The sequence below is a fragment of the Clarias gariepinus genome, chromosome 5 (assembly GCF_024256425.1).
Source record: "Clarias gariepinus isolate MV-2021 ecotype Netherlands chromosome 5, CGAR_prim_01v2, whole genome shotgun sequence".
Lineage (NCBI taxonomy): Eukaryota > Metazoa > Chordata > Actinopteri > Siluriformes > Clariidae > Clarias > Clarias gariepinus.
The window spans coordinates 4,024,643-4,038,146 of NC_071104.1; the positions used below are offsets into that span (position 1 = coordinate 4,024,643).

Below are 13,504 nucleotides of genomic sequence, written 5' to 3' on the forward strand. Positions count from 1 at the left end.
AGTATGATTGAGTATATGATCCATGACAATTTTATTGTCAAGTTATGCAATATGGCCAGGAAGGATATCACTGTCCAGACTTACAACATGATGACAATAGAAACAAATTACAGCTATTATCATCTCTTCATTCGAGTTTTTTATGTTATAAAAAGAACTTCACTAGCAGATTTCCCTCTTCATACTGTATATTAATAAGCACTGGCCTATGATGGGGATTTAGATAACATTTAGCACAAATGTTTCCCAACTTACCAGCTTGTACAAAGGAATTTACTAAATTTAACATTACTGTATAAGGTTGTGCTGCCGGTGACGTAAACTAGGAGCTTCATATAACTTCATATAACATAAGAAGACAGGAGATAGAGGACTGGAGATAAGGAGAAGTTGAAGCTAGTACAGAGGGAGCATAAGATTAGGATCAAGAAGGCTACAGAGAAATATGAGGAGAAAAAATACATACTGATCTGGGTGGATTATCAAAGACGCTATCCCAAAATGGTGTTGCTATGAAACGCCCCACCACGAGTCAACCCCGAAAACTAATTCTTTACTTTGGTCGCGTGGGGCTACCCAAGGAGATCACACTATTCATGTCCAAACTCATGTCCAATGTCTGCAGGCTGCTGCAGATCTAACGGCTATGCACCTTCATCTATCACTCACAGATTGAAGGCTTATTGGGTTGCTCCGATCAGACCTTAAAAAAATTTTTTTTACAGGATCAACTACACCCGTACGTCTTCTTTGTGAAACACCACAAGTGTCTACTGGCTTTATGCCTTTACTAAAGGCCAATATGAAGTGTCTCCTTTATCTCTTAAGCTCCTGTACAAAATTCTGATCACATAGGAATGACATTCATGAAATATATCAGTCAGGATTTAGGTCTCAACTTAGCACAGACACAGCACTGAGTAAAGTAATAAATGACCTCCTACTGGGCTCTGATAAGGGTTGTGTCTCCTTACTTGTCTTGCTTGACCTTAGTGCAGCTTCTGATGCCATCGATCATACAATTATTTAATTCTTTTTTATTTGATTAAATGGCCTTTCTGCCCTGAATGGCTTTTCTGTTTCATCTGATATAATTATTGACTTCAGTTCCTTATTAAGGGATTAAACAGTTCAACTTTTGTTATCTCTGGGATGTTTAAATGGCTCGAAAGCCATTACTGCAAATCCACTTTAGTTATTTTAGAATAAAAGCAGCCACTGTGATCAAAGACAGCATCAAAAAAACAAAAAAAAAAACAAGAATTAGACAAAAAGTTCAAACTGGTTAAACTAGAAAAGTATTTTCAACTGATTCCAAGAAAAAAACAACAACACTATTGTCAGTGCAGATGAGTGAAACTGATTTCTGGTTAAATATTTACATTTTGCTGTGAATTAACTTGTAGTGAGTCCATAAAGATAAGTGTTCTTTGCGGTTTCTTCTGTAAGTTAGGACTCTAACAGGTCATAAAGTTTCACTCCTCCTAATAAGGAAGTACAGAGTCTTTTCCAGCCCTTTTGATCTCAAGCCTTGGTGAGTTTAGATTTATTCAAAGTCCCATTTTTCAGCTGTGGGAAAGGTTCTGACTTTCCGAGATCGTCAGCGTCGTGCCTTAACTTTAAACAAACCTGATATCAGGGTGCGATGACTTTTTTCCCAAAGTTAATGTGAAACTCTGAACATTTGGATTGTAGAGAGCATCAACAGCAGCGAAACACAATGGCTTCTAAGGTTTTGGAGGAGGATTTGTCCTGTCCTGTGTGCTATGAAATCTTTAAGGATCCTGTTGTTTTAAGCTGCAGTCACAGTGTGTGTGAAGTGTGTTTGCAGCAGTTCTGGAGGATCCAAGAGTCCAGACAATGTCCTGTTTGTAGAAGGAAGTCTTCACTGCTAGAACCTCCTATAAATCTGGCCTTAAAGAACGTGTGTGAGACTTTCGTGAAGGAGAGAAGTCAGAGATCTTCATCATCATGTGAAACAGTCTGCAGTCTGCACAGTGAGAAACTCAAACTCTTCTGTCTGGACGATCAACAGCCGGTGTGTTTGGTGTGTCGGGATTCAACGAAACACACCGACCATAAATTCTGCCCCATCAATGAGGCAATAACGGATCGGAAGGTATGTTTCTGTGACATCATTGTAACATATTGTATTATAAATATAGTTTCAGTTGAACAAAAACATAGTATTGTATTTGAACTACTGTAATGAGTTATAATTGTCTTGGAATAAATCTAGTAACGCAGTAACTATCAAATATGAGTCTGCTTTTCCATCACACTCAGATTTTCATCATCTGAAGTGTCACCTGTAGAAGCAGAAGCAGATCTTTCTGACAGACTAAAGCAGTGTACACAAACAAACCCACACCTGCACTTGACATCGTTTTCTTCTGTACTTGGTGTATTCCTAAAGCTCTAATGAGTGCTTGTGAGAGAGAATACAGTTATTACTGAACACAGAGTCTCCATGCAGTGTGTTGATTTGTTACAGGAGAAGCTCAAAACTGCACTGAAGCCCCTACAGGAGAGACTGAAGATCTTTAACGACTGTAAACTGAACTGGAGTCGGACTGCAGAACATATAAAGGTTAGAATCAATAACATGGTTTCAATATTGGAATTATATTCTGCATCACATATAATCAGTTATATTTCATTTAATTTCCTCTTCACTGCAGATTCAGGCCCGACACACAGAGCGTCAGATTAAGGAGGAGTTTGAGAAGCTTCATCAGTTTCTACGAGATGAAGAGGCAACAAGGATCACTGCACTGAGAGAGGAAGAGGAGCAGAAAAGTCAGATGACGAAGGAGAAGATTGAGAACCTGAGCAGAGACATATCATCTCTTTCAGACACAATCAGAGCCACAGAAGAGGAGATGAGAGCTGAAGACGTCTCGTTCTTACAAGTGAGGATCATTTAGTCAGTATTTATACTGTGAGAAAGTCAAACTTCTCTCCATCATCAGAAACGTCACATTTCAGTGGTGTAAAAATGTAAATCATATCCACTGATGTTTGCTTTGTTGTGTTACAGAACTACAAGGCCACAGTGAAGAGGTGAGTGATGTGCTTCCTGTCTCTCTCGTTCTCTTTGTTTCTGAATCCAAACCCACAGCAACACTGACTCCTGAATGTTTTTGCAGAGCCCAGAGCACACTGCAGCATCCAGAGGAGCTTTCAGGAGCACTGATCCATGTGGCCAAACATCTGGACAACCTGAAGTTCAGAGTCTGGGAGAAGATGCAGCACACTGTCCAATACTGTAAAAATCTTTCTTTCTTTTTTTTCTGTGTGGGTGGTGGAGGATATACAGTGGTGTGAAAAACTATTTGCCCCCTTCCTGATTTCTTATTCTTTTGCATGTTTGTCACACTTAAATGTTTCTGATCATCAAACACATTTAACTATTAGTCAAAGATAACACAAGTAAACACAAAATGCAGTTTTTAAATGATGGTTTTTATTATTTAGGGAGAAAAAAAATCCAAACTTACATGGCCCTGTGTGAAAAAGTAATTGCCCCCTGAACCTAATAACTGATTGGGCCACCCTTAGCAGCAATAACTGCAATCAAGTGTTTGCGATAACTTGCAACGAGTCTTTTACAGAGCTCTGGAGGAATTTTGGCCCACTCATCTTTGCAGAATTGTTGTAATTCAGCTTTATTTGAGAGTTTTCTAGCATGAACCGCCTTTTTAAGGTCATGCCACAACATCTCAATAAGATTCAGGTCAGGACTTTGACTGGGCCACTCCAAAGTCTTCATTTTGTTTTTCTTCAGCCATTCAGAGGTGGATTTGCTGGTGTGTTTTGGGTCATTGTCCCAAAACCGCTATCCCAAGCTTTCACCCAAGATCGCTTCAGCTTGAGTTGACGAACAGATGGCCGGACATTCTCCTTCAGGATTTTTTGGTAGACAGTAGAATTCATGGTTCCATCTATCACAGCAAGCCTTCCAGGTCCTGAAGCAGCAAAACAACCCCAGACCATCACACTACCACCACCATATTTTACTGTTGGTATGATGTTCTTTTTCTGAAATGCTGTGTTACTTTTACGCCAGATGTAACGGGACACGCACCTTCCAAAAAGTTAAACTTTTGTCTCGTCGGTCCACAAGGTATTTTCCCAAAAGTCTTGGCAATCATTGAGATGTTTTTTAGCAAAATTGAGACGAGCCTTAATGTTCTTTTTGCTTAAGTGGTTTGCGCCTTGGAAATCTGCCATGCAGGCCGTTTTTGCCCAGTCTCTTTCTTTTGGTGGAGTCGTGAACACTGACCTTAATTGAGGCAAGTGAGGCCTGCAGTTCTTTAGTTGTTGTCCTGGGGTCTTTTGTGGCCTCTCGGATGAGTTGTCTCTGCGCTCTTGGGGTAATTTTGGTCGGCCGGCCACTCCTGGGAAGGTTCACCACTGTTCCACGTTTTTGCCATTTGTGGATAATGGCTCTCACTGTGGTTCGCTGGAGGCCCAAAGCTTTGGAAATGGCTTTATAACCTTTACCAGACTGATAGATCTCAATTACTTTTGTTCTCATTTTTTTCTGAATTTCTTTGGATCTTGGCATAATGTCTAGCTTTTGAGGTGCTTTTGGTCTACTTCTCTGTGTCAGGTAGCTCCTATTTAAGTGATTTTTTGATTGAAACAGGTGTGGCAGTAATCAGGCCTGGGGGTGACTACAGAAATTTAACTTTTAACTGTGATAAACCACAGTTAAGTTATTTTTTAACAAGGGGGGGCAATTACTTTTTCACACAGGGCCATGTAGATTTGGAGTTTTTTTTCTCCCTTAATAACATAATCTTCATTTAAAAACTGCATTTTGTGTTCAATTATGTTATCTTTGACTAATAGTTAACGGTTTTTGATGAGCAGAAACATTTAAGTGTGACAAACATGCAAAAGAATAAGAAATCAGGAAGGGGGCAAATAGTTTTTCACACCACTGTATATTGTATGTTAATTGTTTTATTTGTGTGTGTGTGTGTGTGTGTGTGTGTGTGTTGTATTTTTTTCTCAGCACCTGTAACTCTGGACCCCAACACTGCTCATCCTAACCTCATTGTGTCTGATGATCTGACCAGTGTGAGACTAAGTGAGAAGACACAAAAGCTTCCAGATAGTCCAGAGAGATTTGATAAATATTGGTGTATCCTGGGCTCTGAGGGCTTTACCTCAGGGACTCACTGCTGGGACGTGGAAGTTGGAGACTGTACATGGTGGACCCTGGGGGTCATAACAGAATCTGCTCAGAGGAAGGGAGAGATATACTCCAGAAATGGAATCTGGTGTGTGTGGTTTAATAGCGGTAAATATAACGCACATGCTCCTCCATATCCACCCACTCTCCTCCCAGTATCACAGAAACTCCAGAAGATCAGAGTGCGGCTGGACTGGGACAGAGGAACACTGTTGTTCTCCGACCCTCTAACTTACACACACATACACACTTTCACACACAGATTTACAGACAAATTGCTACCAATTTTAAATGTTGCTTGTAAAAAATCTTCACTAAAGATCCTTCCAGTGTAGTGCTCTGTAAAAGTGAATCAGATCAGTTAGGGCAGTGATATTGTTTAATACAATTTATTAATAAAATTTGCTGATTTAAAGATTTGTATTCTTTGTAAAAGTGTTTTGACAGAAACACTAAACTGTTCATTTCGAATTTATTTTATATCATTTTCTTTTACTCATCTCATCAGTTATATTAAAAACCCTGAATATAATTATAATATTAATAGATTTACATTTTTTATACTCAAAATAATAGCATCTTAAATATAAATAAAATAAAATAATATTAATGTTTTAAGTATTAATGTTACAAATTTCTAATTGAATTTTAATTTCTAAAATTCCAATTTAGTTAAAAATAATTTTGTTTTTTTAAATCAGAATAATGAGTTATATAATAGAAATTATGTGAACAACTACATAGTATTTTTCCCACACAAAGTTTAGTGCTTTCACAAATAAATGAATCACAATATCCATTCAAAATCAGAAAACATATTTGTGCAGTGGCGAAGAAGCCGAAGTCAGTTTCCCTTAACCCGTTTGTGGTTTTGCCAAGATCAGACAGTTAATTGATTTAAGTGATTTACAATTACTATTTTATAATGTATATTGAAATAAAATGAATTTGTTCACACAAAGAATGAACAGCTTCAATCTTCATCAGTCGACGTTGTAAAACACTGAAATAAATATTGTGTGAAATTTGTGAAATTGTAGATTAAAGAGTTAAAACATCAGTGATCTGAGTGTCCAGTTATATACTGTATAAGTACAGATGTGTGCAGTGGTTGTTTACAGGATACATATCAGTGATGTGTTCAGTTTAATGTGTCTGTGTAACTGATGACAGAGAGGATGTGGAAAAGAGTGAAGGAGAGAGAGTCAGGCATTAACAGTGCAACAAAAGAAGTAGCACATACTCCCATTGCATTACAAAGAATGTTGGATCAGCTTAATTTACAACTGAAACATTTGTTGTACCAACGCTATTCATTTATGTTAACAGTATTGAATTATGTTGGACGCAGATGTAGTAAATAAGTTAAATGAACCTAATAAAATTAATTTGACTGAACCTAAGCACATTAAGTTCGGCCAACAAAATTGCTTAATGCTGAAAGAGAGCCACTAAATCAGGTGGAAATTCTTTCCATAATTTAATTATGTTCATTCAACAAGTTATTTTTTTGAGTGCTATCTCCAGACCTAAATCCAATAGAAAATCTTTGGAGGAAGCTGAAACTCTGTGTTGCTCAGCAACAGTCCCGAAACCTGAGAGATCTAGAGAAGATCTGTATGGAGGAGCGGGCCAAAATCCCTCCTGCAGTGTGTGCAAACCTGGTGAAGAACTACAGGAACCGTTTGACCTCTGTCATTGTTATATAGGCTTCTGTACCAAATATAAAACATTTTTGACTTAAGTGATCAAATACTTATTTGACACAGTAGTCTCTCACCGTGGAAATGCACCTATGCTGAAAATTGTAGACCCCTCCATGATTTCTAAGTAAGAGAACTTGCTAAATCACATGGTGATCAAATACTTATTGACCTCACCGTATATAAAATGAAAATATTATGTATAAAGAAAATCTAATTTACCCTTCTTGCTTTTCCAACACGCCAGCGCGCTCCGATGTAAGCCGATTTGTTCAAGTCATAATTAGAGAATATATATAGAGAGAAATAATATAGAAAAAGCATAATACGACTGTCCATACAGTAAATTAAAAGAAAGGTATCAAATCCAAATATTAGGTCTGATTTAATTGCTATCATTAATTATTTTAATTTTGTTTTAACTATTTTAGGCAGAGACATCCGCTCTCTTCTTAATTCATCTAAACCCCCCTACAGTATTTGCCAACAGCGCACACAGTTTGATAAATTCACACTTATCGTAAATGAAAGGTGAGAAGAGATTCCGCAGAATCTTCTGACAGTGCTTGCTCTGAAGGACTATACTTGACAAGAATATAGAGAATAAGAATCATATTTATAATAGGATAATTAATGAAATAATAAAATTATATCAAATAAGAACTTTATCTAAATACCAGACTGACCAAATTTCTCATTCACTGCTGAAGTAGTTAACACTAGAAGCGTGCAATATCATTTGCCCGCAATGAAAAAAAATAATAATAATACTTCACACTCAACTTCCAGGACCCTCCTTTCATTACTTTTCCTAGATCTGTGAGCTTAATCACTATGCATGCTTACATTTTTTAAATCGCACCAGTAAAAGCCAGTATAAAGCTATTTTGCTCTTATTTACATGAAATTCCTGACAGCTGCGCGGCGGCATAACCTTTCCTACCTTTTCCAAGCTGCGATTCTCATTTCTCTCAGCAGATGGCGCAAATAATTGCATATATATATATATATATATATATATATATGCTTCCGTGAAATATCGACAATTCGCCATTCATTCCCGCATTGATAATAAGTGATCAGTGATATTTTATAAGGAGAGTTAGGAATTTAACTCTACTTAATTTTTTTACCATTTTGAGAAAATTCATTAGTTCGTTCATTCTATTTGTAGCTTTTGAATGTATCGGATGATTTTTTCAGTGTGACAGTGCTGTAGATGGGGCAGGAGCAGTGATTTAGTTCTGAACTCGCTTCCATGAAATTATCGCTAAATCTACAGTATGTAATGACCCCTCCTGAGGATATAAAGCTTTTGTTATTATTGCATTTGAATAAATCAGATCTACCACAGCAGAAAATAAACTATAAACTATAAACTGCCGTGAAACGGCAGCGCACTTTAGTAGGGAACCACCACCCCCACCCCCACGATTAGCACTCTGTTTACATGCAAGGTTTCGGTCAACAACTGGCCATTCCAGCAGACCTCACTGTCCTGTTGTCTAGAGAATGAAGCCTATTGAACTTGGTCATTTTTAAACGCATTTACTGTATGCAAATAAATAAATAAATAAATAAATAAATAGCTTAAATGGAGAAACAAAATTCCTTAATGACCATTATTGTAACATATATGTAGCCTACATATCAGAAATAAAAATACTTATGTTTTAATTTAATCTAATGAACACAAATTTGACAAAATGGTCATCTCTAAGCTTTTATTTTTTATTGATCAGGGGTGCGTTTCCCAAAAGCATCGTTAGCCAACTATGGTCGCAAGTTCCGTCGTTACCAACATAGTTCAACAATTCGGTGTTTCTCGAAACCATAGTTCAAACGAACATTCGCAAACAGCGTCGGAAACTTACGTGGTTAGAACTACAGCCTTCGACCTGTGCTTAGAAGCATAGTTCCCTGCCGCGGCTGGATGTGTTCTATTCACAGTTAACGACCCTACGCACTATTAGTTTCTGAAAACTTAATGTTTTGGTGCTCAGATATTTGGCTATTCATTTTTCGGTTATTTTGATTACAAATTCACTTTGAAACGATATAACAGCGATACCATCGCAATTATTCTCCCTTCGAAGTGCCCTACGAAAGCATTATTTATGCCGGTTGGAACACAGCCTTGGTTTCGTTTGTGCAAAGAAAAGGTGACTTTTTAAGTGAGTATCTTTGTTGTGCTCTCAGAAGTAGAAGTAGAATATGGACTATTCATAGGTAAAAAAAAAAAAAAAAAAAAAAATATATATATATATATATATATATATATATATATATATATATATATATATCCTCATCAGAAGTGTCATCTTCCTCATCCACAGTAGCACCAGAAAGACCCCCTCTTCCTCATCAAAAAGCGGGACATTTTCCTTAACTGCAATGTTGTGGACAATTGCAGTAACTACAATTACATGGCAGCTTTTGGAGGGGTTCAGTTTCAGGCCACCACTGGACTTGCTTGTTTGGTCACACTTGCAAAGTCTCTTCACTTGTTTCTGACTTCCTCTGTACTTCTCTCATACCCATTTCCAGAAGCATAATTTTTTTGTTTTTACAAAAAAAGTTCAGTTTCTAAACTATATTTCACTTAAATACACAGATTAAAATGAGCAAAGAATTGTGATGTGGACAAATGGAAGGAGGAAGGAAACAGAGACATCAGTTTTCGTTATTTTACCAAATCTGAATATATTCAGTAAATGTATGAATTATACTTAAAGTATCAAATCCAACTATGAAGGCTGATTTAATTGGTACCACCTAACATTTTATTTTCTATTTATGTTTATGTTTTGCTGGCAAAATACATTTTAGGCAGAGACATCTGCTCGGTCTTGTTATTTTGTTTCAAAACCCCCAATACAGCCAATTATCCTATCAGAGAAACCGGTTTGATAACTTCACACCTATAGTGAATGAAAGGTGAGAAGAGGCATTAGAGTAACTGGGGGGTCTGGGGGTGTTCAGCTCGAAGCGCGCTGTCGCATTGTATTCCGCGAATAAACTATATATTTGTTTGCTGCATTTCAGGGGGAGTATGTCTGCAGTTTTATCGAAAAATCTGCTCATATCCGCGCACGTTTATCAGCCTTTTGATCAACGGCACTCACTTTCGCTTTGCAAAAGGCAGTGTTTATTGTTTACTGTATATTTAAAGTGCATACACACACTCATCATGAAAGATCTTTTTTTACCTGAAATTTGCCTGAAACACGATGGGGCGCCGTATAGGGCTTAAATCAAACTTCACTCATGCACACACACATGAAACACTTGCATACACATATATAAAACAGTCACACATACATATATACTATTAACTACACCTATAAGACGCGCGCACATACACACCCACCTCTACGTGCCCCCACGTCTATGAGATGCACAGACACACACCTATGAGACTTAGAGACAGTGGCACTGAAGAAAAGACAGGAGGCCGAGTTGGAGGTAGCAGAGCTGAAGATGTTGAGGTTCTCCTTGGGAGTGACAAGGATGGATAGGATCAAGAATGAGTTTGTCAGAGTGACAGCCCATGTTAGACGTTTTGGAGATAAAGTCCGAGAGGCCAGTTTGAGGTGGTTTGGAGATGTTCAGAGGAGAGATGGTGAATATATCGGTAGAAGGATGCTGAGGTTGGAACTGCCAGGCAGGAGGTCTAGAGGAAGACCAAAGAGGAGATTTATGGATGCAGTGAGAGAGGACATGAAGTTAGTTGGTGTGAGAGAAGAGGATGCAGAGGATAGGGTTAGATGGAGGCAGATGATTCGCTGTGGCGACCCCTGAAAGGGAACAGCCCAAAGACAGAGAAGAAGAAGAGGACGACATCAAATAAATAGGACACAATAATTAAAATTTTTACTTAATTTAGAAACCCTTAGTATTATATGGCTTGTAATCTGTAAAAAATAAATAAACAAATAAAATAAATACATCTCCGTACATCTTGTAAATTAATCGAATAATTTTTAATAATAAACGTTTCAATATGTTATATATTTTATAATGGTATTAGTTTTTGTTTTAATAAATATTCCATATTTAATATCCGTGGCGTAATTTTCCACAGCAGCAGCGACAGGTACCCGAAGTGCTTATGTTACCATAACGGCATAGTGAAGTTGTTCAGCTGTTTAGTGTCACTATGCAGATGTTACACCCCGTGTAGTTACCAAAATCTTTGGTTTAGTTCTCATTGAGTGGCCACACATCACTTCCACATTTCACATCCCTGAATAGGCGCGTGGTTCGTTGCCTAGCAACACCAAACAAAACGAGGCATAATCAAGGCGTTTGCTTCGGTTATGATATTGCATAGTTTATTATCTGCTGTGGTAGATCTGATTTATTCAAACCCAATAATAAAGCTTTATATTCTCAGGAGGGGTCATTACATTGTTTTAGCGATAATTTCACGGAAGCGAGTTCAGAACTAAATCGCTGCTCCTGCCCCATCTAAAGCACTGTCACACTTAAAAAACTATATAAAACTATATGTTCCGAAGCTTCAAATAAAATGAATAAACTAATGAATTTTCTTAAAACGTTATAAAATTAAGTAAAGACTTAGTGACTCCCTTTAGAGACTCTGTAGTAGGTTTTCTCAGTTGAATATATAAAAAAAACACAGCTGATTATCAACGCAGGAATGAATGCCCAAGTGCAAGTTGATCTTGGAGCTAAACTATTTGCTTTGGGTGAAAGCGCCATCAAGCGATCATTGTGTGTCAGCGACAGCTTCCCATTTAAAACAATAGGCGGTCAAAATGACCGCTGAACCGCGTTTTTAGTAGGTGACACTGGTGAGGCGCTTCTAGTGTTAAATATGCTTTTACTGTAAACACTTTAAATTTGAGAATAAGGTACAGTATTTATGCTGTTTAAAAGATTGCATTGTTCTGACTGAGATCCAGTAACAGGAAATAGGCGACATTTCCAATCAGTCCTAGGTGGTATCTCCTAGGAGTGTCTCAAAAGGCACGCATTTTTAGCTGAGGCTTGCGTTTCCTGTCCTTTACAAGTTAACCAGATCCATCTTAGCTCTGATGGGTCTTCTTGGTTGATGCTGGATTAAGGTGTGTTGTTACCAGAGATTGCGCTTGTTCAGTATGCAGGGTTGGTTCAGTAAAGAAGAAGATCTTTAAACAGTATACATTACATTTACTGCATTTCGTTGCCTTGTACTTGTACATGTGTAATGACAATAAAGTTGAATCTAATCTAATCTAAAGAAATCTAAATAAAATTAAACAAAACTTCAACAACATCTGCTTTTGCACACAAAATACTTTGGCTGATTCTTAAACATACATAAAAAGACTATAAATAGTTGCAGGATGACATTATTGTGCTGAGAACAAAAGACTTGGTCCCTTATATAAGTAGTGATTTTTGTTGTACTGAAGTTGTTTTCCAATTAACATAGAGAGTTATTCATATTTTGCTCAATTATTTTGGGGTATGGATAACTTTACATTTGTCAGGGCTCCTCAATCGGCGCGTGTGTGGCATAATTGCTGGAGGCGAGATGGCGGTTCAAATAAGGTTTTTATTAAATATAAACAACACATAAAACACTTAAATAAACACCGACATAAACCATACGATCTGAACCAAAGCTAGACGCCTGACTGGAGTTCAGTCAGGCTATTTATAATCCTTAATTTAATTACTTTCCCTCGGTTCAGGTGAATGTCTGTGTCACCTGACCGAGGTGCAGTCTGGGACTTGAAGTCCAACTAACCAAAACTACAAACATAAAACATACCCAGGCGCTTTGGCGCCCTCTAGGGGTTAACCGTTACAGTACCCCCCCCTAAAAAACGCTCCTCCGGAGCGTTCCCGGAGGACCCGGACTCCCACCCCAGCGGTCCCAGTCCGGACCCCCAACACCGAGGCGATCGATCCCCTCTTGCGAGCAGGGCTGGCAAGCCTGCGTCATCCACGCCCGCATGCAAGGCTTAAGAGCTGGAGCGACGCTCGGCGGCGGCGGAGCTGGAGCGACGCTCGCTGAGCTGGGCGGCGGCGGAGCTGGAGCGACGCGCGCTGAGCTGGGCGGCGGCGGAGCTGGAGCTGGAGCGGCGTGCGCTGAGCTGGGCGGCGGCGGCGGCGGAGCTGGAGCGGCGTGCGCTGAGCTGGACGACGGCGCTGAAGCGACGTCCTCAAAGCCGGGAGGCGGGGGAAGAAGCGTGACGTCCCCGAGGCCAGGCTGAGGAGCTGGCATGATGTCCTCGAAGCCGGGAGGCGGGGGAAGAAGCGTGACGTCCCCGAGGCCAGGCTGAGGAGCTGGCATGATGTCCTCGAAACCGGGAGGCGGAGGAGGAAGAAGCGCGCAATCCTCGCTGTCCAGCGAAGGATGCGCGACGTCCTCACTGTCGAGGCGAGGCGGCGGAGGAGGAAGAAGCGCGCAATCCTCGCTGTCCAGCGGAGGATGCGCGACGTCCTCACTGTCGAGGAGAGGCGGCGGAGGGGGAAGAAGCGCGAAATCCTCGCTGTCCAGCGGAGGATGCGCGACGTCCTCACTGTCGAGGAGAGGCTGAGAAGGAGGAAGCTCAGAGCCTGTTGCTTGGCTCTCGTGGAGTCG

The 13,504-nt window shown here is 39.4% G+C and overlaps 1 protein-coding gene across 1 annotated transcript; it reads left to right on the plus strand.

Moving 5' to 3' along the window:
• The first annotated feature begins 1,535 nt into the window (after positions 1-1,535).
• On the plus strand, positions 1,536-5,771 carry LOC128523911 (E3 ubiquitin-protein ligase TRIM39-like). Its single transcript, XM_053496106.1, has 6 exons — positions 1,536-2,119; positions 2,495-2,590; positions 2,682-2,912; positions 3,041-3,063; positions 3,150-3,268; positions 5,024-5,771. The coding sequence occupies exons 1-6, from the start codon at positions 1,721-1,723 to the stop codon at positions 5,536-5,538; spliced, it is 1,383 nt and encodes a 460-aa protein (XP_053352081.1). The 5' UTR covers positions 1,536-1,720; the 3' UTR covers positions 5,539-5,771.
• The last annotated feature ends 7,733 nt before the right edge of the window (positions 5,772-13,504 follow it).